Here is a 27,015-nt window from a genome sequence, read left to right as displayed (position 1 = left end):
TAAAAACTAATGCATAACAAGTTATGCACCATCAAAAACTAAAGCATAATCCATTATGCATTTAAGAATAAAAATGAAAACATTATCTGATAGAAGCAGAAAAACACACAGTGAAAAAAAAAAGTATTTTTCATAAAACCAATACAAAAAAGAAACTAAGTAAAGAAAAAGTACTTGTTCATAAAAACTAATACAGAAACTAATGAAAGAAAAATGAATAAGGTTCAAACATAAAAGTAATAGTCTGAAGAAACAAACAAGATAATTGCTCTTCTTTAAATTCCCTTAGGCTGCTTCGGCGGCTTCGGAGGCTTCTTGTAACAGGTAGGATTCGTACATGTTTGCTTGTTATGATGACCAAGCTCAAAACAATTACCACAGCGCATAGCTCTCCTGGGCGGCTTCTCATATCTGCTCAAATGCCTATTAGCTTGTGGTCTCCCTGGCGGCCTCCTAACATCAGGTACATCGATAATATCATTACCTTCATAAACTTCAGGCCTGTTATAGTTCGGAATTGGATGAATTGCATGATTGTAGGCATTATTAAAGTATAAAGTAGTGAAATAAGGTTCAACAAAATCATAAGGATTAGAACCAGACATTGTTATCGATGCGAAAGCATGCACATATGGAAACCCATAGACGCGCCACCTCTGACAGGTACATGTCCTTGCCTCAAGGTTAACACTATGAGAACTGTCCCCTTCTTCCACTTCATAAACATGAGTATCGGACTGTATAACCAGCCAGGTTAAACCCCCATCAATAAGAGCCTTCATCTTATTTTTATTATTCGGTGTGAGAATTGTTATGAAACTATTACCAGTATTCCGCCTTTCTGACATCATACTCATCACATCCTTCCTTATCTGATCCAGAAGAGCATTTGAAGGGAGCTTCTTGTGTACCTTCATCCAACTATTGAAGGATTCAGCAAGAGTAGAAGATGTCCTACCATACCTACAACCCTGGAAAAAGGCATTTGACCGCTTCTCTGGAGGGATATCTTCAATATAGTCGGAAACCCAACCACAACCAAGACCCCTAATAGTAGCGATGGCAGTTTGGAAACCTTCTGGGCTAAGAGCATAAGCAGCAGCTTGAAATGAATCAATAACTGCACCATACCTTTCGTCAGATGCATTAATAGGTAAGTTCATCTTAAGATGATAATAGCAGAAACTATGGAAGGCTCCAGGAAAGTAAAATGAATCGCTCTCTTTAATCCTTCTGCACGATCAGATAAAAATGTGATTGGCCTTTGATCATGATCAAGAACATTACTCAAATTCCTCATGAACCATTCCCAGTTATCATTATCTTCACCAGGTACCAGGTCCATGGCTAGTGGGAAGAAGCCTGCACAGAAAAAAAAATATAAAATCAAGCCAGCGTCTACATGAAGTATGTGCAGCTAAAAAAATGCATAATGGCTCATGCATCTAAACTAAATAATGCATAAGACATTATGCAGCTAAAACAAAAAATGCATAATGTCTTATGCATCTAAACAGAAATGATGCATGACCAGAAAAGTGAAAACAAATAATGCATAATGTCTTATGCATCTAAACTAAATGATGCATAAGACATTATGCATGTGCATAAAAAGGATGCATAAAATCAATAAGTGAAAACCACAATGCATAAGACATTATGCAGCTAAAACAAAAAATGTATAATGTCTTATGCATCTAAAACAGAAATGATGCATAACCAGAAAAGTGAAAACAATAATGCATAAGAAATTATGAAGCAAAAATAAATAATGCATGAGACATTATGCACATATATAAAAAGGATGCATTATCAGAAAAATTACCATTTTCAGCATTGATAGCGGTTGCAGCCATGAGGCATCCTCTATATGTCCCTGTAAGAAAGGTAGCATCGACATAAACCATGGGGCGAAGGTAACGATAACCATGGATGCATGCCTCGAAAGCAATAAAAAGACGCACAAACTTATTTGAAGGTGCCTCATCTTCTAATTCAGCTGAACTATCCTCGTTCGCTTCAGGTTCATCCGTTTGAACTTGAAAATCAATCCAACTCCCAGTATTTGTGCTGCGAATGGAATCTACATACCATGACATATGCGAATACGACATGGCTTCATCACCAAATATATCCTCATACACTTTCTCTCTTCCGTTGTAAGCTTGGTAGTATTTCACATTGATCCCGTAGCTAGTTTTGAAAAACTTTTCCAAATCAGATGCTTTGAAACTCGGATCACTTCGGATTTCATCCTTGATCAGACTAGAAACAAATTTACTGCTGAGCCTGTGGAAAAGCCTTTCAGTTCCAACACCACAGGTATGACTGCTCTCATATTTCTTAACCTTAAGCATCCTATTTTCAACATCAACAGCACAAACCTTATACTCCCAAGGGAAATTTTCTTTTGAGCATTTTGCATAGAACCTGCTAGGTTCATTCTTCTTATATACAAGAACACGCCCAACTTTTAACTCGTATTTCTTCACTACGATAGTACCTCTGCTACACCTCCAAAAAACACTTTACCAACTTCACCAAGTAATTTATCCCAACCTTCAGTCCTAAGAACCTTGTTAACAGGCGCAGAACCATCTTCAAGGAAATTCACCATAGCTTGTTCGGGTTCAGGTTCTATTACACGACTACTTGAAGCTATACTACGACTTCTGGAAGAATTACAGCCAACTTCGACAAGTAAATCAAAGCTCTTATGACTTTTACAGTGGCAACGAGATACAAAACATTGAAGCAGAATATCAGAATCAACTCGCACAAACTTGCTTCCATCATTAAAGGAAAATCTGACATGATGCGGTAATAAACGAGTCCACTTCTGGCAAACGGCTGTCTTCAAAGACTCCAAAGTTGTGTTGACATCAACAAGATGTGCTAAGATTTCACTGAAGTAGTGAATTACAGCTAGTGAACTACCAACAGGCATTTTCACCCTGCAAAACACAAAAGAGAAAAAACCAAACATATCTATCCTGCATATTGCTTCACAAAAATTCTTACTCAAAATTAAAAGATCAAATCAACAACAGCAAACAATCTACATTAACCATAATCAGATGAGAAATCAACAGGATATCAAAATCAATAACAGATAACAGATCAAAAATAAGAATGGAAAAACAAATCAAATAAAAAATCCAACAGAACAGAAGCAAAACCTAGTAAATTGGTATGTCAACATCGGAACATGAAATCGAAACAAAAAAATTTAATCAAAAAGATCTACATTGATGTTAACAAATTCAAAACCTAGAAATAAACAAAAATTCAAAAACAAGCTTAAAAGATCTAAAAAACGATTCGAAAAATTAAATTAAGCTTCGGAAAACCTAAAATAATAGATCCTAATCTTACAGAAACTAAAACATAGAATCGAATCAAGATTAAACAAAAATCAGAATCAAGATTGGAATAAAAACGAACGAACCTGAAGCTTTGCTGAGTAAATTGAATCTCGGCAATCAAGGACAAGTGAGGCTAAAGCTTGCTGAGTAAATTGAATCTCTGTAATCAAGGACAATTCTCAATAATCAATCTCTCGAAAATAAACAGGATAAATTGAAACTGAAAGTGAGGCTAAATTGGGAAATTAAAAAAAAAAAACGAATTTTGAAAACTCTGGGCCTCAAATAATTTGTTGGCCGCTTTTGGGTGAGCCCGTGAGATTTTGTGGAGGTGGGTTTCACAATAAGAAAATGTGTAAGAATGGGTCTCCCTGTAGTTTTCACTAATGGTTTTGAAAATGGCAATTACTTGTTTTTGACATGCAGCTGAACCCGCCAGACCGCTCTATAAATTTATCTTCAAAATTTTCTTTTGAAAATTTAATCGTATGAGTTGCATGCTGGACATACCATGAGGTGAGTTAACCATGAAGTATTAATAGAGAAATTATTTGAAAACAATTAGATTCCTCGTGTCCAGCAAATCGAAAGAGGGTACAGTTGTTGGAATGTACTTATTGGGAAGGTAACAGAAAAGAAGCAGAAATCTCGAACCCCGGATCAACATCATTCCTAATGACGAGTATAATTCAAAATCCACATAATCTGTGTTTTTAAAAATAAGAGGTGTATGTCTATGGGACAGATCCAGCCATTGAAAAGAGGTCGTGCACAACTATGATCGGCCGATACATGAGTTTTTCTTTGGGGCAGATCCGAGCGTTTATTACATCTCTAAAGGCAGAGGGACGGTAAAGATTATACTCTGGCCCAATCTTAATTCAATTAGATTTCCTAAAATTTGCTACCGGGCGGACTTAGTTATTCGATTTAATTTCCTAATACCACATATCGCAAAATTCTTAATTTTCACTTTCATCGCTTTGACTCCCGAAAAGAAGAGGATGTAGTGCCACTAGATGTACACCGTTTTTTACTTAGCAGTCAATCCTAGAATGTTAGGTTGTCCCACTGCCATATGCAAACAGTACTCATATGCGATTAATCCCAATACAAACAGTACTCATATGCGATAAATCCCAAGTTCTATTAGCTCTGAACAAAATTTCATCAATAGTTGGGCTCAATCAAGTGAAGATTATACGTTATTAAGATGCATGGGTGAATGGATGACAAATTAATGATGCATAGGTGAATGGATCTTAATTAGTCATCTCAAAGGGATAGTCTATCTGCTGATTTGCACCCTTCAAGAACTTGAGGTGCTGCCGGATTTTGATTGACTGCCACTGTGATGAAGCTCGAGCAAAGTCTATGATAGACAAGAGTTGGAGCTCGAGTTTGATAGCAAGTAGGTGATGGAGCTCGAGGAAATAAAGGAAATAAAATCTCCTTCGAAGCACCACCTACCAAGAGATGGACTTCAATTTTGAGGCCGAAAGTTTACAAGAAAAAAATTGCAAATGGTGTGCATAAGAATTATCTAAAAAGGAGAACATGAGTGCTTCAATGGAAAAAAAAAAGTCTCAATTGTCCAACTCTAACACGTTTATAAAACTAGGTTTTCCCTATTTCATATCCCCACTTTTTTTAATTCCCGTTCCTTTCAGAATTTCTAAAATCAATTCACTTTTCAAATCTGGTTTTTCTTATGTACCATCTATGAAAGTCAAATGGACTATGACTATGACTATGACTATGACTGTTACCATTTTTAATTGTCTTCTTCTTCAACAACCTCTCTTTCTCATTAAACAAAACTATTAAGTGGAAAACCCTAGGTTTGTATTAATCAACCATTAATCCATAAACCATTATTTTGGAAAATTAACCATTTTCAGATAGGTATTCAACTGATATATTTTTTTTTCTTCAAAGCATTCAATTGATAAAGGATATGATCTTTCTAGCATATGACTGATATATTTATCTTATCATATCGTTGATATCAGGTAAAAAATATATATTGAAACTACTTTTTTCCTTTTTGATAATCATTCAAACTACTTTAATTATAAGAAAAGATTAAGATCATGATTAACATGGTTTAAAACCTAACTAATTGTTACATTAGAAAAAGGCACATTTTTTATTAAGCATAAGAATGTACACGGGGGATTAACGAATTTCTAACTTGTAAAAATCAAAAACATATAGATTAAAAAGACAAGGGAGGTTTTCTTTTAAGCTGGGTTAATTAACAAACGAGGTATTGGTTGGTGGTAGGCCAGAGATGGAGATGGAAAAGTGATATGTAACCAAGGTTTTGTTTTGTTTAGTTTTTTTTTTTAATGGTTGTTGGGTGGTTTTTTTAACGGGTATAAATAAGTGGTGAAAGATAATATTCAGGACATATGAAAATTTATATAGGTGGTACTTTGGATAATTGGGATGGGAATTGAGGGGTGGGAAATAGGAAAAATAGGGATGGGAAATAGGGAAAACCTAAAGCTAATATTATTAGAGATGCACATGAGCCGGTACAGTCCGTTTTTCTGTTGGAACCGCTACCTGTACACGAAGTTGACCGGTTCTTCAATTTGAGGACCTGTACATGTACCTGGACTTGTACATGTCCCGGTAAGACCGGTCCGGTTCCACTCCGGTACCGGTTTTTTACCTGAATTTTGAAACACACAGTAATAATATATAGTATGTATGACAGTAAAGTAACAACCTAAGAGTCTAAGACTAAGTTCAACATTACAAAGTTCAAAATAACAAAGGTTTAAAACATCACAGTATCAGTGTATCACACTTTAAGTTCATAGTTCAACATTAAAACATAGTACTAAAAACAACATTTCCGTAAGTCTGCGACAAGAAATGAAATGAAATCCTTGCAAAGGATGGGGGACTTCTCGAACAATGGCACTGGCTGCACTGACACGGAGTTTACATCAAGCTTCTTTTAGCAGAGAATCCCATATGGCTGCAACATGGAACAAAAAAGTACAATAAGAAAGTAAACAAGCAATACAAGAAAACTTGAAAAGTAAGTTCTATTAAATAGAAGAAAACCTAATATATTACCTGCCTCATCTTCAACAGCATCATCAGGTATATAGTCACATAGAAGATCAAGAGGAATGGGCTTTTGAAGAAAGCTTTGTGTACAGAGCAATGCTTCGACTGTCCTTGTAGACATAGAAGCTCTACATGGAGTCAGCACGCGCTTCCCGGTGCTAAAAGCTGATTCAGAGGCCACTGAAGACACAGGTATGGCTAATATATCTCTTGCCATGTATGAAAGTATCTTATACCTGCTTGCATTAGCCTGCCACCAAGCCAATATGTCAAAATGGTCAGGTTGACCTATTTCACGCATTCCACCTTCAATCACATCTGTCAAATACCTGTCGAGCTCAGTTGTTCTTGCCTCTTCAACACAACTTGGGGTGTCCCAATGTTGTTTCCTCCTTGATTGAATTCTAGCAAACAGACCAACAGATTGCACACTAACTGGATAAGCAACAATATGAGCATCACTACTTGACCCCTCCTCATGAACTGAATACAAGGACTTATAATCTTCAAAGAGTTCCTCAAATTCTAATTTCACCTTTCTCATAACTCTTTGAACCTCCCATGTATTATTCTCATACAAACAATTAAGAGTAAATTCCAAACCCTTTTGTTTCTCTCTTGGATCTAACAGATGAGCAATAAACATTACAGAATTCATTGATTCATACACACCCCAATACTTATGGTACTTAGCACACATTAGACGAGACATACGAGCAATAAAAGGATCTGATGCTACATTGTTTCTAAATTCTACTAATTGTTCATTGATGAGTAACAATTGCCATAAGAACATATGAGTAGTGACTTGTATAGATGCAGAAAAGTTGACAGTAGCATCGAAGAATACCTTTAGACACTTCACAAGACCTCTAGCATATTTCCAATCTTCTTGATAAGGAGCATGTTGACGAGGAATCTTTTTCTTCTTATTCTTCTTTGCCTTGTTCTTGCTTGTTGGATCCAACTCCTCAACCTCTTCTTCCATATCCTCAACCTCTTCCTCTTCTTCCATATCCTCAAACACGTCTTCTATGACAACATTACTAGCTCTAGCTTCTTCAATATCAGCATCATTAGGTAAAACAGATTCTTTTTCTTGCTCAAAGATAAACCTCTGTTGAAAGTCCTTATCAATCTGTGCTAACATTGCAAAAACTTTTTCATATTTTTCAGCAGCATCTAACATCAAGTAAGTGCTATTCCATCTAGTATACACATCTAGAATCAGAGATTTCTTACAATCTACCTTTGCTAGAGAAGCACATTGTTTAAATTTTTTGTGCCTAGAAGGAGAACTAAGAACGTATTTTACAACTGACCTTATTCTTCTAACTGATACATTAAAGAGCCTTACTGCATATTTTATGACAAGAGCAAGAACATGGGATGCACACCTCACCTAGAGAAAGAACAAAACAAAAAGGATACTGACAAATTCAATGCTTAAAATGCAGCACAAAAAGATACTCAGAGAAGCTATGTTCATGAAACTGTCAGCATTTATATCTATATTTCAGTAGATAAGAATGTAACATGGAATGCAGAACATGATAGAACGTAACATGGACTTACATGTAAATATTTGGCTCTAATTGGTGATCCTGTCCATTTAACGACAACATTCTTCAAATGCTCAATAGCCACTTTGTTTGCGCTGACATTGTCTAGAGTGACACCAAATACATCTTGTAGACCCCAATCCTTCAAACAATCCACCAGCTTCTCACCGATTGCATTACCAGTATGACCTTCAACTTGGCAGAACATGAGTATTCTCTTTTGTAGCTTCCAGTTCTGATCAACATAATGAACGGTTACACAAATATAGTTATAATTATTTGGTGATGTCCATGTGTCCGTTGTCAAAGATACCCTCTGCTTAGATGTCAAGAAATAAGTTTTTAGGCTATTCTTCTCTTCTACATACATCTTCAATACATTCCTATAAATTGTCATACGCCCTGGAACCTTGAATCTAGGCTCTGCCACCTGCATCATTGCCACAAAACCTGACCCTTCTACTGCTCTAAAAGCTATTTCATCCCTGATTATCCACTCAACAAGAGCCCTTCTTAACTTTTCATAGCTGTAAGAATGAGCAACAAGTTTACCATCTTCACCTGGTTTTGGGGGTGGCATCAACAGAGTTTGTTGTCCCTTGTCTTTCTCTACCTTCTTGTTTGGATTTTTAAGGCATCTCTTCAAATGCTTATGTAATCCATAAGTTCCATGTACGTCATTGTCAGCAGCATACAATCCCTTGCAATGATGACATTCAGCTTGAACGTCACTTATCCTGGTCATCTCCAACCAAACTTTAGATCTCACTTTACCATGCTTCTTTTTGCTGTCACCAACTTCAGTTGTACTTGTTGGCGTAGGTTCAGTTCCATCATCCGTGTTAGATGCAGCTTGAGAGGATGATCCAACTTCAGTTGTATTTGGAGTTTGAGTTGAACTTGGTGTAGGAACAGTTTCTTTTGGTCTTACACTAACAGCAATGCTATTACTGGAATCATCTGGTGCTTTGCGCTTCCCCATTTAGCACCTCAAAGGCCTGCAAGAGAAGTAAAGAACATTATATACAGTATATTAGCATTATAGACTTCAAAACATCATATCTGACTAACAAAATTAATCAAAGATGCAATGCAAGTTAAGTAAACAGAACTAACAAAATTAACCACAAATTCAGTTAAATTCATTCATGAGCAGAAGCTGCAGAACATCATCAGTAGTAGTAGTGACCTTAGCATTAGTGACCTTAGTTCTTACTACGACAATTCCACATACAACTACATCAAAACATCATATCTGACTTTCCATTCATATATTCATGATTCATGAACTGAAACACATGGATTTACTCAATACAAACATCAACAAAATCAAACTTAAAGTGCCTATATATATGGTAGAGAAATAAGACTAACACAGTGTTGTCTGTTGTGGAGAGTTTCAGTGACAATGCTCTATGTACAACACACAATTGCATACTAAATACTAAATAGAAAGGCATTGCATATTCAATGAAAGCAATTAAAAAACAATGTTCAAAACCTCTATCAAAATTGAGGGTTGAACTGCAATGTAATTCAATACAGTTTTAAAATATGAACCAATCAACATCTACAAACTGTATGTATGAAATTGAAAATAGAAAATTGCCTATAGATAAATTAAAATGGGTGAAGAAGCCTCACCAGTAACGAGAGCAATCCAGATGGGAGCTGCTTCAAGAATACAACGCTTTTACCCTTGAACCTTCCAGCTAAGATAATCAAAACTGTTCCAGGAGTAATACTTTCCCTAATTTTTACCATAAACGAAAAACAAGTCAGATCCTAATTCAACCAACATGCAACAACTACCCATTTAACTCAACCAACACAACACAAAATAAAAACCCTAATTCAATCTCAAATCAAACACTAATTCAATTTCAAATCAAACCCTAATTCAATCTTAGATTCTTAATAGTAACAAAACAATTGTTACTCCTAGTTTAAATCGATTTCAAATCCCAGTATCACACGATTCAAAGTTTCAAACCCTAGTTTATTCCATAATCGATTTCAAATCCCATGAGAGTTACAAGTAACTTACAAATCTAATAAGAAGAAGAAGAGCAAGTATCCTTAACGAATCGATGATGGTGGTGACTGCACTGACTGGTGAATGGTAGTGATTCTAGTGAACGACTGCTGCTCTTCAGAGAAGAAAGAAAAAGAAAACTGAAATGAAAGTCGATAGAAATTAGAGATAGTGTTATACCTAGGAGGGAGAGGGACGGTCAGGATGTAAGATTCCCAAAAAAATCTACGACTACAATTAACCGGGACATATGGGTCGGGACAGGCCGGGACTCACCCCAAAACCAGTACCAGTACCGGCCTACTCCGATTCTCAGTTTTAAGAACCGGTACCTGTCCCGTCTACTCCGGTTCCGGTTCGGTACGAGTCCGGATTTTCCGGTTCCGGGCCGGTACAGGTAAAATGGACCGGGTCTTGTGCAGCTCTAAATATTGTAGAAAGAGTGAAGCTGACCTCCGGAACATGTCACTAAAAGGAAAACATGTCTCTCTTAAAGATTGAAAAATGATTTGTGCACGACTACATTTTACTGACCCAGATATACTGGTACAACAGTTGCCACGGTGGGAGGACCGACCGACGAAGAATATAAAGATGGGGTTTGTCTGCGACTACTTTCGCCCCTTTTCAAAAAAAAAAAAGTGATACTTTTGTCTTGTTTCCGAAAAGTGATATTTTCGCTCAGTTTCAGAAAAAGTGATATTTTTTCCAGAAACGGAAAATTAGTCGATCCATAAACCAAAATATGGTTACATGATGTGTTATGCATCGAGTACATCGTTTTACTAGTTGCAACGGAAAATTAGTTGATATATAAGACAAAATATGGATGCATAATGTGTTATGTAACCTTTGAATTTTTCGTAAAAACTCTATACTTGATATTGTTGTTTGTACTCATTGCGTAGATTATTTTATAACCTTTCCAATAAGATAACATTTTTAAAATTTCAAGGCACGGATTTTTAAATATGTTATATTAAAGTTTGCTTTCTAATTATACCCCTGAAAATATAGGATATGTAAGGACTAAGGAGTTACAGTAATTTGACTAAAAGGGATAAGCATTTTCGGATTTTTAGGCGCACACGACCAAAAATTTACTATCAAAAAAAATCTAATCTTTTTGTGTCAATTGATCACTTAATTTTACAAAAAGTGACCATATAAGGTCCTCCCTCGCTTCGCTCGGCCGGCCCAATAGCCTTAGCCTAACATTTTAACGTGCATTTGGCCACGGATAACCCTAAACCCAACCACCCCCATGCCCTGGCGAACCTTACTATGTCATGGCCTAACTCTATCGAACCTCAACCTAACCATTCACCGTAACCATGTTCGACTAGAATCAGCTTAACAGAAAAGGTTGAGCCCCGGCTTAGTGAGACTCTATTTTGCAGTCAACATCCTAACTTGAACCAAAACAAACAAATGGTAACGTGCAAAGTAATTTAACTCGCTCCAAGATCCTACTCCGTTGGGGAGCTTGCATCAATGAGTTCGGGTTTGGAACTCGCTTAAACTCATATATACTTTTAGAACCTTATATTCCCGCTGATCATATATACTGCCACTAACATGACTTATATCTAATTAAAATCAAAATTTTAACATTATCAAAGTATTAATCAATACAATTAAGACTATATATAAGTTCAACATAACATACATTCAATACTAAATTAATTAAAAGAAAAGATCTGCTTGTTTTCATAACATAGCAGTAATCAGGGGAATGGGCTATACAAAAGGATTACTTCAATATTGTTTTCAGAACAGACTCAAAGGCAGTGATTCAAGCTTTTATGTCCCAAAAACATCCCTGGTTTGCAATAACAAGATGGAGAAAGATGTGCTCACTAGTGACTAGCTGGAGCTTTATGACTAGCTAGAGTTTTATTCATAGCTACAGGGAGGTGAACTTTTCAGCCGATAAAGCAGCAAAAAGAGGAGCAACCTTGAATAGAGGGGAAAAAAACATTTTTGACAGTAAACCAAATTTCATAGGTAGTCTGGAAAATCCAGATCATACTTATTATAGGATTAGCTAAGTAGTCGGCCATACAAAAATGGCTTCCAATTATTTTGTTCTCTCTTTGTTTTTTGATTTTGATTCCATTGGTTGTAATCCTTTTTAACTTCTTTGGTTATTAATAAAATTGATTGTTAAGCAAAAAAAAAAAAAAAGATCGGCTTGGAATCAGCTGAAAAATCGCCTAAAATCGGGCTTGGAGACCTATTTAATTGCTCAAACTCAGATTCAGCTTGGAATCCGGAATCACCAAGGTCATTTAGCGGGTAGTTATTAATCGCTTGGAAATCGGCCTTGGGTACCTTGTTAAACTACTCTGGTAACCTTTCCCTTCGTAAAGCCTTTTTGGTGACTATGATGTTCCACAAATATTAGAGACAGAACATTTATATATTCACAGAATCACACTGTAACATCACAATTAGCAAAGGTAATGTTGAGACAGAATGATATACATACATCATGAAGAGGCGAGGAATTAAAAAAACTGCACAAATTGGTGCAGATTTGTCTTCGGCGATCTTCTATCGCTATTGAGAGCACAAATTGTGCCATCTTCAATCTTTACCTTGTCTATCTTCCTCGCCTATCTGGGAACTTTTCTCGCAATATATCTATGAACTATTTGTAGAATCAGATCCTATTGAAACTGAAACACATAAAAACAAAGTCATTCTCAGTCAAAGTTCACAACACGCGATACAGGAATTCCAGATAGTGAAAGAAGTTGTGTGCATGTGACTTGGGTCATGTAATTTCTCTGGTACTCAATTGTTAAAGTTGGAAAGAGTATTCTAGTGTTTAGAGAACTGATTCACTAAGGAAGCATGCCAACCTAAACAAACAAAAATAGGATGTGTATGGTTTTAATTGGGTATAGGAAACCAACCTGAGCATTTTCCATCTTACATTTCTGGAGTTCCTCCTGGGTACATATGAGCCTGCAAATCGCAAATCAAGAGTCTAAGAAATATGTGGCACATTTCTTAATCTTAATCGCATATAACAAAATAAAAGACTACCTCCATTGCAAATCAGTCACTTCTTGCAATAGCTTTTTTTCTTTTTCATGTGCCAACTCCAACTGAATGTAAAAACATATATATCACTTACAAATTACAAGATTGATATTTAGTTATGTAGGAAATAACTTACAATTTCAAACCTTATATTCTTCGACATATGCAGAAACGTAAATATAACTGACAACAGAAAATCTATAACCTTAAAGAACCACAAACTAATCTTCCAAGGTTAAATGGCAAGAAACAACTGTGGGAAGATCCAATTCTCCACTGATTACTCGAAGTGGTCTCTTTTTTAAGTTATTACTGATTATATTCTAAGTGGTAGCTGGACTTTGGTGCAATGATGTTCTGGTCACTGAGGATGCCTACTATCCCTAAAAGATCGTTATGGTCTTATTTAAAAGTGGAGATTTTGACATCAGAGCAGGTGTACATATTGGAGGACTATGCAATAAGATCTGAGTGTAAGGTTATTACTTCCCTTTTACTTATTCAGATTAGAGGTACATTCATTCTGATTTCCTTCAAAATATTGTTAAAAGGAAAGAAAAAACGTACTGCATAATGAAAACAAATAAGTCTGATGATATGATGTCTGAACGTCTGACATATTTATGTCTAACAAGTATCTCTTACAATTGGTTCTCACAGTTATACTATTCAACATAAACATGTTGATGCCCAGAGTCAAATCGCCCTTGGGCTAGGAGTACTGTACAGATCTTACCTACGTGAACTCTGGTGTTCAATAAGGATATCAGTCCTAGACTAAGGTAGGGGACTTGCACTACGGCAAAATTTACTCGAATATGTAGAAGGTTACATAGTTACGAAAAATTCAAGCATTTCAGTTGTATATTCTGTTCTTTTTAGTAGCAACTTAAAGGCAACAACTTATGGAAAGAGCAGCAGCATAGTTGGTTAAGTAAGTCATGCAATGTACCAAAGACTTGTCTGTTGATGATGCAGTAGGTTGTGCCATGCCTCCACATATTGAGAGGTTAGCTGGAGAATGGTTAATCAGATCAGAAAGTGCAGAAGATAAAATTGAGATGTAAAGTGCATAAGAGATAACAGCAACAAGCACCTTTTGGATCACCTTTGGTGAGTTGCTTCATCAAACTTAGTATTGATTCCTGTTAAACATGAACCAAAAAGAAGGAAGCTAAGCAAAGTACACTGGAAAATGAATGAACCGTTATCATAAGGGCAATCTAGTACCTGTTGTGAAATATTTGCTTGTAACATGCTATACAACTGAGAATAGGCTGGGCCAAGGTTCGATGGTAAATTTGGTGTAGCATCAGTTGCTGACTGTTGGCCAAATGCGGGATGCTGGCTTATTACCTGCAGAATCAGTAACTAATCATATAGAAGCAACAAATGATTAACATAATGTCAGGATTCACCAAAGTTTATGATAAATGAACAAGCAAAAAAAAAAGCTCTAAAACAAATTTTTACTCTTAGTAATTGAACTTCCAAAGTGAGCAAGCAAAAGAGAACAAGAATACCAACCTGCATGCTTTGACTTTTATGCATCATGGGAGATGCAGCCTACAAGGAAAGAAATTATGCCGAGATCAGCAAATGACAATGGAAATAAGAATCAAGTGTGTTAAACCAGATACCTTTTCGGAATTGAGATTCTCGGATGTCACTTTGAAACGACCTTTTTGCTGTACAACTGTTGCCTTCCCTTTTTCATCAAGGCTCTCAACATTTGATGCTGCAATTGAAGGCATAGAGTAGGAATTCGCCACTCAACATACTTCAATCATTTCAATGTGAATTGAAGAAAAGACAGTCAAAGGATATTGAGACATAAGAATCTGCACATACCCGACGAGTTGGATCTGTTTAGACTTCCACAGCCGGCATCATCTACTACTCTCGGCACAACTCCATTGCAATTTACCGTACTCTGTCCCTGAAGATGCTGCTCATCACTGGATGAAACAAGAAATATTTTAGGGTGACACAAAAATCAAGTGTTCACTGATAGTTGAGATATGAAGTTGCAACTGGCTGACCACTGATAAGCAAATAACGTACACTTTAATAACTAGCACATCAAGTATGTTTTCCACAAAGGTTAGGTGAGGTAACCACGCAGTATAAACAATACAAAATAAATAAAAGTGAAACAGGTTTACGTAATTCAACATAAGCCAGGATTTTATCGTAGTTTCAAGAAGCAACTATGTAACAACTATGTAATAGTAGGCAATAATCTTCATGCAACAAGAATAAACATAAGGTTAAAATAGAATAACTATCACAAATAACTTCCAATGGTTCATTGCCTTCACGTACACTTTTTTCCATCTTGAAACCTCATGCTTAAACGATTTCAACTTCTTTTCTCACTTACTGAAATTGAATTTAGCCAGATAAGGATTGCTGGCTATTATTTTCAGAGATACAAATAAATCCGTAGAAAAGAGAGTAGATATTTGGGGTGTTGGTATTCTTGTGTCAAGATATTTAATAATATAATAGACTAAACACACTCAAGAGCCTTAATACCATAACGATACGTCCATATATTAAGTAGCCCCCACGTTATGGGATGAGGTTACAACACGATGAACCATTTCCCACGAATAATGAGTACGAATATATCCTCACATAGAAAATTAGTCATACTTTCCTCAACGGAGGTAAAAAATCAGTATAATAAAAATGATGAAATATGTTAAATACAAGAAACAAATGTGAGTTATGAGTTATCCTATTCAACAACTACATTACCGAAAATAAACAATAGCCTTATACAACCATGACACCTCTATAATGTGCAAATTCATACATACCTTTTATTACCAGAATTAGTAGCCTTGCCCTCCAAACTCCTTCCGACGATATCCAGTTCAGCTTTTTCATTGAAATTGTTTCTAACGTGGTCGTCCCGGAGATTTACATTATCAGGTGAACTGTTATGCTCGTGAACAGCTACATTGAAGTCATCGGACCTCTCACACCTACCTCTGGAGAAGTTCAGTAAGAATAGTATGGTCAGAACAAAAATTAACTTCAACATCTTATGCTCCTTGCCATTGAGCTAAGCCTTTCTTACTATATTTTTGACAAGTAAGCATAAAATCAATATCTCCAGCTAAACTACGGAAGATTTTGTCAGTGAACTTCAAACTTTCTTTATCAGAATAGTTTATACTTCATAGCATAAAAGAACACGATGTTTAGAATCTTGAAGGGATTATCCTGATTTCCGTAGATTCAAGGACAGAAGCTAAAAAAGGCAATAGGTTTATCCACGAATGAATTGGTTCGCAACGACTCAGTCTATCAGCTACCCATATTATTTGGTGCGTCGAGAATTTACACATTATACATCACAATAGAGAGAAAAGCAACTATAATTCGGGTAACCCACAAAAGGATTTAATCATACTTGAGATTTTCCACAATGACGTCAGCTGATGGCAGTGACACGGACCTATTTATCACTGCTTTGCTTTCTTCCTGCATAAGCAGCAGGTAACCTCATTAGAAATCTTCCTGGAGTGCTAACATCCACATAATGTACCCACAAAAGTTTATGCAAAGTAACTGGCTTTACTCTATCGGCACCCTCATATTCTGAACAGCTGCTCATCTGCGCGTCAGACCCGAATGAAGAATTGGAGCACCCTACTTGATCCTGATCGGGAATTGTCTCTTCAACATCCTGAATCTGATGATAATATTATTATTAATTTGGCCAAGTCATAACCTATAGGCAGCATATTAGGGGATGTAAAAGTACCAGCGATGATTGTGCCTTTAGATCTTCAACGTCAAAATTCCAACCACTAATTCCTCTTTTGTATTCATTCTGCACATAAAGAATCAATGTACATTAGCTCGGTTCAAAAAGATCTACAGGTTCTCAAAGGAAATACTTAGACTGTTAGAGCATAATTAATGACATCCGGGCACCTCAGACTACCTATTTGCATTAAGATTTCTGACCAATATTAAGATAAGTATCTATTCTTCGGGTATTCGGCAATCAAAAAAAAAAAAAAACTGTAGAAACTTGGAAACAGTTCTTAGAAAAATAAATATGAACGTCAATACAAGATATGACTAGTCAAACCTGTGATATTTCTTCTTTTCTCCCATCTGGCATTTTCTTTTGTGCAAGCATGTCATCTTCTTTTCTCTGAAATAAATAAGAAACCATAAAGTAACATAGGATTAACACATGGATACTACCATTTTACAAACAAATAGTGATTACCTTTAGTTCTTTAATGCGGTCCCCAAGAGTAGGTAACCCGTCCAAGATTGTGCGCAAAATGTACTCATTAGACCTAGCTTGCTTGAAGAACGAATGCTTTAATAATCTCCGCGCAGAAGGACGCTTTAGAGGGTTTTTCACTAAGCATATAGCAATCATCTGCTTAAAAGACTACGCACAGGAACAACAAAAAAGGTGTTAAAGATAATAACTGCAAACAACTAATAACTCTTCTACGATTAGAAGAATACCAAACAACAATTTCTCGTCTACATTAACTTCGGTACATGTAATCAAATAATTTGCTCACCTTTGAGAACTTTCTATCCCTTTCATAGTCAAGGCCAGGGGGGGCATTTTGCAAAGTCATAAGCAAAACCTGCCATGGAGATTTGTTGTAAGATAATGATAAATATAATAACGACAACACAATTCCATGGATATGTGCACCTTCATTGGAGGATACTTCGAAAAAGGAGCATGACCATGTGCAAGCTCCAACGCTGTTATACCGAAAGACCAGATATCAGCCCTGCAGGATAGTTTACCAACATAAAATCAAGCAATTTGATGACAACATATAAAGAAACACTGAAGGGGAAAAAAAAAATATACGCACTTGAAGTCATATCCATGTAATTGCTCCATAACTTCAGGTGCCATCCTAAAATAAGACAAGACAGCATCTTTAGGAGAATTGTGCAAGGCATATCGCATTACTACTAACACCTACATAAAAGAAAGTAATGGCTGAAATAGTACCAACAAGGTGTTCCTACAAAAGTATTTCTAGCACGCTGCCTGTCACCTGCATCAAAAAGGGATGCAGATACACCAAAATCTCCAAGTTTAATAGCACCACGTGAATCCACAAGAATATTTCCAGCCTGCAGGAATACAATAAGTACTGATACATATAGGCATCTCAATTTGAAGAGAAAGCAAAATTAAACAGTGTTAAAATGAGGAAAACACATTTTTTGTTTGGTATTTTTCTGACATAGGAACCTATCAAGTGTGCTCCGTATGTTTATTAGTAAAAACAAATTACAGAAGCAACAAGACAGAAATATTTACAAACTATCACTGGTTGATCAAATGCAATGTCTGCCAACAACCACAAGGATTATGTGAAAAAAAATTATTTTTTATCTGAACGAGAACAATACTGGTTGGATAGAGTTAAGTACCACGAATAAGCACTTCAAGATATCAAAAGGATGGTATTAACTCACTTTAACATCTCTGTGTATGTGCCCATGGTGATGAAGATATTCTAAACCCCTTAATACTTCTCTTAAGATAGTTGATATAACCACCTCCTCAAAACCATCTGGGAAAGCAGCTTTCAATATGTGAAGACAAGAACCCCCAGCCATGAATGGCATAACAACCCACAGATTATGATCACTAACGAAGGAGCAGTGCGCCTTCAGAACATTAGGGTGGTCAACCAAGATCATGGTTTGTGCTTCACGGGAGATGTTCAACTACACGGAAAAACCAAGTTTAAACAATTAAGGAAATAGAATCAACTGGGAACAAAAACTGATGAAATGATTGGCAAAGCATTGCTGAAACTCGGCAATGAGAGTTCCAGACTAATAACAAGCTTTACATTCTACGGATGAAATATGCTACAAAATTTTATATAATAAATCAATATGTTTAATCCACTTCTGACATGATTAAGAACTACATCTATATTAATTCCTAAATAATCTGCCATAACACCACACTAACTCAGGAATCACTCCACTATTAGTCAAAGTAACAGACATAGCATATGAAAATAAAAACCATTTTGAGCAATTTTCCTAAATGCAAGACATACTCTCTTAGCTTCTACTTTAGTACACTAGAGTACGGAAAGTGAGACAAACTATATTTAAAATAGCATTCTTACAAGTCACCTTTTGTTTCTTTTTGCTAATTTAGTTCTTACATTAAAACTTAACGAAAGCCCTAATATGTCGCATGAGAAATTCCCAGTGGTAACAATGTATTCATCTATACGTCACTAAAATATACTTCATGTGTCCTGCCAAATGCCCAAGACAACTGCTTAGCTCGTCTTAAACAAAATTACGCAGCAGTTAAAATTCTCCTCTATTCAGAATGTTTATGTCAATTTATTTCTTAACAAATAAATTACAGAAGCAACAAGACAGAAATATTTACAAACTATCATTGGTTGATCAAATGCAATGTCTCAATAAACTCGGACCAATACCCAGTGATAATGCAATAAAACATGTTAAAATTAAAAATTGTAGAATCGTTCCAAACGGTAAACGTTACACCTTCTACTAGCTAAAAAACTGAAAAAAATAAAAAATAAATAAATACTTACTAAACTGATAAATTAACTAAAAACACTTGCAGATTATAAGAACATAAATCACAATAATAATAATAATAATAATGAAATTACCAAATCGCTGTTGTCTCTTTCAAAATCAAGGATCTTTACAGCAACAACTTCATCTGAGGGAATACAAATTGCACGGTAAACAGAAGCACTAGTTCCATGACCTATTTCTTCAAAAATTTCATAAAACTCTGCTCCTATTGGATATTTCTTCCTTTCCATCTCTTTCCCAGCTTCACCGAGATCTCTATAATCCTTTGTTTCTGGAGATCCAATTTGAAACCCTAAATCTCTCAATTGGCCTAACAATCAATAAGAACTGAATTTACTCATTTTTTTTATATATAACAGTAATAATAAAAATAAAATCCGACGGATAATATACCTCTAAGATCTAAATCAAATTCTTCAGAATCCAAATTCCTGTGATTCCACTTTCTCGTGAATGTTTTTAGGGAGAGAGAGAGAGAAAGTGATTTGTTTTGCCCCTCGACGGGAAAAATGTTTGTATGACAAAATCCCGCCACTTGTAAACTCTCTCTCTCTCTCTTCCAAAAGAAAGTAAAGAGATGGATGATTCTTTTTAGAGAGAGATTGAGATAATGTGGAGTTCCTCCATCATAAATCTAGGCCGTTCAATTTAATCAAATAGCGGCACAATATCATGATTTCGTAACCTTCACACAGTGTCTAACAGTAGTAGATTAGGGTAGGGGACATATTATCATGGCCCCTAATAGTTTTCTACAGTACAATCTAATCTAGCTGATTTGAGTGTACTCAGTAGATCGAGGCCGTTAAACTCGTTTCACAAAACGACAAAACACCTGATCATTCTAGCTTCGTTAATTATCAATGAAAATACTAAGTATTTAGGTGGATGTTGTAATTTAGTTAGTATGTTCTACGTTGTATGTTATCTTTTGTTTCTTTTCCTCTAGTTCACATAAAGATTTGCGCTGTCATTTTACACTTCCAGATGGAGTTGTATTTTATAAGCTTCGCTTTTTCCCAACGAACTGGCACCTGATATGCACGTGGATTTCGGGTATTCGGGAAGTTTTGTTGCTTTTACTTTTCTTACCGTATAGTCTAGAGCTGAACAGGAAGTGGGCTGGAACCGGGAAACCGGACCAAAACCGGATTAGGAAGGCTGGAACCGGGAAACCGGACCAAAATCAATAAACTCGGACCAAAACCAGATTAGGAGGTATAGGGAAAGTGAACCAATTTTAGAATCGGTGTAGAAGGGGTCCAGGTATTCGGTTCTTGGGGAGAACCGGCTGGTACCAGACCGAAAATCTAAATTAATAAGAGTTGTTGATTAGAAGTTTATATATTAATCTAAGTCATTCATTCTCGATATGTTTATCACTTTCTTTTTTACTTTCATTTTTTCTTCCCTTCTTCATCCCGCTGCGATAAGAATCTCATCATCATCTTCTTCACTTCATCTACCGAAGAGTCTCGTCATCATCTTCTTCACTTCATCTACTGAAGAGTCTCACTGTCATCATCTTCTCTGCATCTTCTTCACTTATTCTTTTTGTTCACTTCTTCTTATATATGTTCTTCTTCTTCATCTGGTTTAGGGTTCTTATGTTCTTCACCTGCTACTGCTAGCTATTAAGGTAAATCGATTGCATCTTCTCAATAATGCTCTTATGAATTACATGCATGTTTGATTTAGGGTTGAATTAGTTTATTCTGTGAAACTGAAAATTAAACAACAACAAGTTGAGAAATGATTGAGCTAATGTGTTTTCTGATATTGGTTTTTTATTATACAATATGGTTTCTGTTTAATTTTGTTAAATTTTATCATTATCTACTCTTTTCATAGTTAGGGTTTAAATAGTTTCGTTTTATGGTGTTGCAGACCTTTTAGTTATAGGTGATTCTACAAGGAAGGTAGACTGCTCACGTTGGCAAATACCATAAGGTTTACTTTCAAGATTTTATGCATTTAAGTTTATATGCATTCATTTTCAATACTGACAAGAACATATATCTCAGATAATCTCTGCTCATGGTTTGTTACTTTATAAGGATATGCACTGGGAAAACAGTTGTTTGAGTCGTCAATTTGTGGATACTGAATGTATGACTTGATTTGGAAGACCTCGCTTGTAGAGAGTATTACAAATTCAGATATACTTAGATATAATAGGGATGGAGTAACGTAATTGAGGTAAGAACTTGAAGTTGATTTTGTTCCGGTTTGATCTGCGTTTGTAGGATCTTTTTGATTCTAGACATACATGTAGCTTACTTAGAGGATTCTTTTATCTGAGTAAGAAAGTATGTGTTAGAGCATTGCTCGGTTGATCCCACCAAGCGTTGGTATGTCAAGTTTGGTTGTCATATTTTAGTATCAAAACGCAATTAGAGTCGCTTGATTAAATGTACTATAGTCAAATTCGTTTAGGTTAGGCTAGAAAGTTTAGGAATGTTGAGACATACAAGTATTACTCTGAAGAACTAAAGATCGTGAAGACGTATCGACTACAATGAAGACATCATCCTTCCACTTGAGGTTATTGATACTGACTTAACTTGTTTCCATTCCTATCGTTCCTTTCAAGTCGTTTAAGATTGAAAACATAACATGTGAGGTTATTTTTAATACCCTAGTATTAGACTTGGTCATTTTATTATGATCAAAGTGTCAAGGAAGAATATTTGATTACGAAGTATAACGTTTATCTTTTGAAGTTCGTAAATGCGACATCGACGTAATCTATGTAACTTGTTACTTGATTGTGTGTTGGATATAGGTGTGATTTTATTCTAGTAAACTATGTTTGATTACAAATGTTTAAAGGAAGTACATATGCGAAACTTGTTTCTTAATTGAAAAGAAATCAATAGGCGTTTTGGTCAGGGTTTCATTGAAGATCTATTGGATGACCAATTCGAACCTAGATAAGAACTTTGGTAGAACCGATCTTGACTTATGTTGAGAGTTATGGTAGAATCGATCTTTACATAGTTTGGGATGTTCGGTAGAACTGATCTTGACTTATATTGAGATTCTTGGTAGAACCGATCCTTACCTATATTATGATACATGGTGGAAGCGATCCTAGATATTGTTGAGAGTCTTGGTAGAACCGATCCTTACCTATATTGGGAATCATGGTAGAATCGATCCCAGCTATTTTTGGGAGTCATGGTAGAACCGATCCCTACCTATATTTGGAAACTTGGTATAACCGATCTTAACCTATGTTAGGAGTCATGGTAGAACCGGTCTCAATAGCAAAACCGATCATATATATTCACATATTACTTTATGGTTTTGTGTGAGTTTTAAATTAGGGTTTTTTAAATAGGAAAGTTCCAGATGTCGACATAATTTGAACACGAATATAATTCTTATTTTTTATTGTTCAAAGATATTCCTTGATACTCAAGGTGATCACATTCCGAAATATTGAGAATCTTTAATTAAGAATTCTGATTATATGTTTATGATTTTCCAGCAAATCAAAACATATCTCTTGGAAAGTTATATTAGTTAAGTGCAAAGTGCTAAACTAATATTAGATATTTTTTACTGAGAGATTTCAGAATTACAGGTTGGATAATGGTTGGAAATATGAAAACCAAAATTAGGTACTTATTACATATGAGAATATTTTGAATTTAGGAATTTCCTTGTTGTCCAAACATTCTTGGTCTATAAATAGTTGAGTTTGCATTTCTTGCAAACTATCATAAGAAATGCAAAGTATCCTAAGAGCCAGACAAACTTCATTCGTGTTGTTTCTGGTAGAGTCGTTTATCCGAAAAGGAAAGTACCCTAATTAGGCGAAATCTCTAACGACCGCTCGTTTAAAGACTTTTGTGAGATCAAAAAACTCTACGAGTACCATTGGTGGGAAACTAGATAATTGCATTGTTATTTTAGTTTTCGATTATTGATTTGATTGACTAACGGTTGTTGAAACTTTGATTGCACCTAGTTTGATTATTCTTGAGAGCCTTTTCTTCTGACATAAGGGTCACTCAAACTAGATCAAAGTATTGACGGGATCTTTATAACTGTTTTTAGTTATAAGGACAACTTGTGATCATCCATTGTTAATGGACCCTGTTATGTGTATGATCGATCATAAGTAGATTCAAGTTTGTGGTATGCAGGTACAAAAGAAGGCAATTGAAGATTTAAAGACAAAAAAAAAAATCTTATTGGTTATCATATCTCGTGATTTGCGCACACATCTTGATCGACTGGGATCCGACTTAGATCTTGTTTATCTTTGATAGATTTGATCATATAGTCGTATAGATCAGCAACTATCATGCGGTGGTATTTATCAATATCCGAATCTGATAGTTGTGAATCTGAATCTAAGTTAGTGATTTGGATTGATCTTACCCGAGAAAGGATTTTACTAATTTAAACATAAGAGCCTTTGTAAAAACTCAATGAACTAAAAGATTATTGGAGTAGGTACCAAACAGCTTTGTTCCTTTACTGTTGGAAGACGATCAAAAGGAGTTGAGTACTTAAGACTTTACATTGGTAAAGAAACTCGAGATAGTTATTTATGTCTTGGGATTCACGTTCGTGACTAGACGGTCATAGACGTATGGATACTAAGGGGACTAAGTAACTAGGGGTAGATTACTTGGTCTCAACTATACGAAGTTGGCTTTGTTATTTGTATAGCGGCTTAATTATGAGAGTATTCAAAACTGGACTAGGTCCCAGGATTTTTCTGCATTTACGGTTTCCTCGTTAACAAAATATTGTTGTTTCATTTACTCTACTTCCACATTATAATTATTTTGTTATAATAAAGTAAATAACACTTGTACGTTAAATCCTAATCACTTGACATTGACCCTATAGACAATCCGTCTTGTACCGTAACTGTTGTCAAGTGAATACCTTGTTGTTGTATTATCTCGACTTTGTCCATAAATGATTACACTTGGTATCAGACTTATAGGTTGAAACGAAAAGGCGTGGTATATTTGTATACCCTCGTAATTTCAGTGTGTATTGCTTTGCATATATGTCTTCAACAAAGTATGTCTGTGACTATCCTGAATTGTGGTCTCTCTTTGATTTTTCTTTTTCTTTTGTATACATTTCGTTGTTGTTTATTCAGTGGTGGGTATAATGTGATATATGTTGTCTCAATTAGTATTGACTGTAAATTAGATTCCGTAATCCCCATTGTTTGTAGTATTTCAATGTTTGATGACTGAATGTTCAATGTTTGTTGAAGGTTGTCAGATGGATACATCAAATTCAAAATCAAGGTACACCAGCTACAATAAAAGTTGATGAAGACAAACAAAAAACCAAACTTATATCTGAAATATGAAAATATTTTACTAGGAAGATCTTTTTTTTTAGATGAACAATCAAACCACATTTCATTCAATCCAAAAAGGTGATACATGATTGTTTACAAGAAAAAGAACATCAAAATACAAGAAAATGAAAACCCAAATACAAATAAAGATACCAATTACATGTAATTCGCGAAGAGAAAGAGTAAAATACCGCAAAGGTACCCAAAATTTGTATGGAAAGTAGAGAGAAAAGATGGTATAATCCGGAATCAGTTCTGACCATTTTGAATGTTTGTCTTCTATAACAAGATATGCTCCAAAAAGAAAGGAGTGCTTAGCCCTTAATCTTGTATATATATGAACGAAAAACCCGGATGACTTAAATCCGTTTTCCTGAAGATGGACTCAAAGCAATACCGTGTTAAATCGTTGATGTTCTCAAATCTAGAATAACAAGCCATGAAACAACCAACAAAGATTGAACAAATCACCATCAAAGTGAAGAAATAATCGTTCTCAAAGCGGAAAAAAATCGCCCAAAAAGCGAAGATAAAATCACCAAAATGGTGAAGAAATGTGTCAAAAGACACCATAAACTAAAAAACAACATCTTATTCAATTAGAAATCTACTTAAACGAAAGAAAAACAATAATCCTTGCTCAGATCTGGTCCAAAAGCACCAAATCTGAGCAAGAAAGATGAAAGGGCTCTAGTTTTTTTTTTTTTTTGAAGTGAAGAGAGATATCGAAATCTTTACTAGGAAGATCTAAACTATGCTAGATGTCGTCACTATAAGAATAAATATGTTGCAAATATTGGAAAAAATGGTACATATTGCTTATGGAAGCATTTGAAAAAATATGCCCCTCAAATCCTTGATACCATGCTAGATGTCTGAAGATGCATATTTCGCATCCTGGGAGTATAGACTTTGTATATGTACCTATACAGAGTTAAGATCTGATGATCCGGTTAGTTGATCACCGAGTCTGATCAATTATGGTACTTTACATGTGATTGTTGCAATTCACACTTGTTGGGGAATTGTAGTTGTCTTCTCTATCAGTTAGATTGTCAGTTCAGAAGGTATTAGGAGAGAGAGAATCACTAAAAAGTATTTCTTTATTGATTAGTAAAAATTATATACATTGTACTTGGTTTACGAGCATGGCCTTTCTGGATATTTATACTAGTGTAGTTATCACGCAGGAAGCATATCTAATTGGAAACCGCCTTAATCTAGTCGGAGATGACGTCTTTATCTACTCCGAACATTACTTCCTTCTCAAACAACCTTTTCGACCTGGGTAGCTCTCCCTTGTCACGTGGCTCTTACTTCAGGTCGTGAGCTCTTGGTTCTGACTTCTAAGTGTGTCTTCGGTCTCTATCTTCACTGTGGGCTCCATAACTCAGATTATGCACGTGGTTTACTTCTAGTCTTCAGGTCATGATTATGGGAATTTGATGTTCTTTAAGTCCGACACGTACTAAAGACTCGTTCCCCCGACCTCGACCTAGGTTTTCTCTCAGCGCTCTAGCTCGTATAAACTGTACAACTGTCAGCATTTGGTAGATGTTATATTTTGTCATTTACATATTTTTCCTTAGTTTACTTAAAGTTTAGTATTTGACTGGACTTTATATAAACTTTGATTATTTTTCTCTGCTTATAGCAGTTCAGATTGCTTTTTTCAGCTGGAGGAGATGTGACTTTTATTTTTGGTGTAAATATCATATTTACATCTCAACTTAGATAAGAAATAAAAATTAGTTTTGTTCGGGCGATATTACCTAGACTTGGCATATTTGAGATCTCTCTGATCTGATATGCCTCTCTCTCTCTCAAAAGGGGGAATATCTCTAGGTAAAGATATTGGTTCGTCAATAGCTATCGAGGTTGCATTTACTACACCTATGAAGGTCATTTGACACACGTCTATTTTTGGGCATTTATTTGATTCATATGGGGAATACT

At 35.5% G+C, this 27,015-nt stretch overlaps 1 protein-coding gene across 6 annotated transcripts; it reads right to left on the bottom strand.

Moving 5' to 3' along the window:
• Positions 1-12,441: 12,441 nt before the first annotated feature.
• Positions 12,442-20,288, bottom strand: LOC113301359 (serine/threonine-protein kinase BLUS1-like). Of its 6 annotated transcripts, none has more exons than XM_026550124.1 (22): positions 20,112-20,288; positions 19,790-19,989; positions 18,591-18,845; positions 18,118-18,242; positions 17,975-18,019; positions 17,806-17,887; positions 17,666-17,734; positions 17,356-17,526; positions 17,212-17,277; positions 16,879-16,947; positions 16,684-16,806; positions 16,525-16,595; positions 15,926-16,099; positions 14,952-15,058; positions 14,741-14,838; positions 14,628-14,666; positions 14,331-14,456; positions 14,197-14,245; positions 14,053-14,114; positions 13,104-13,165; positions 12,971-13,022; positions 12,442-12,730 (listed from the first exon to the last, which is right to left on the bottom strand). In XM_026550124.1, exons 2-22 carry the CDS (start codon positions 19,946-19,948, stop codon positions 12,722-12,724), a joined length of 2,013 nt encoding a protein of 670 aa, XP_026405909.1. In that variant the 5' UTR covers positions 19,949-19,989; positions 20,112-20,288; the 3' UTR covers positions 12,442-12,721. The 6 variants fall into 6 exon arrangements, 5 of the variants coding, with proteins under 5 accessions (XP_026405909.1, XP_026405908.1, XP_026405910.1 ...); XM_026550123.1 differs by having other exon boundaries at positions 19,790-20,028; positions 20,112-20,287; XM_026550125.1 differs by having other exon boundaries at positions 16,693-16,806; positions 19,790-20,028; positions 20,112-20,287.
• Positions 20,289-27,015: the final 6,727 nt, after the last annotated feature.

This window comes from Papaver somniferum, chromosome 8 (assembly GCF_003573695.1).
Source record: "Papaver somniferum cultivar HN1 chromosome 8, ASM357369v1, whole genome shotgun sequence".
NCBI lineage: Eukaryota > Viridiplantae > Streptophyta > Magnoliopsida > Ranunculales > Papaveraceae > Papaver > Papaver somniferum.
Note: the sequence above shows the minus strand (reverse complement) of the source record. Positions and strands in the feature narration are given on the sequence as shown.

What these genes read in the sequence shown, in the direction of transcription:
- LOC113301359 (XM_026550124.1), bottom strand. Translation starts at nt 19,948, where the DNA reads ATGGAAAGGAAGAAATATCCAATAGGAGCAGAGTTTTATGAAATTTTT. An exon ending in TAAAGGCACAATCATCGCTG is followed by an intron (nt 16,807 to 16,878) that starts GTACTTTTACAT and finishes TATTATCATCAG; the next exon opens with ATTCAGGATGTTGAAGAGAC. An exon ending in AGAATCTCAATTCCGAAAAG is followed by an intron (nt 14,667 to 14,740) that starts GTATCTGGTTTA and finishes CTTTCCTTGTAG; the next exon opens with GCTGCATCTCCCATGATGCA.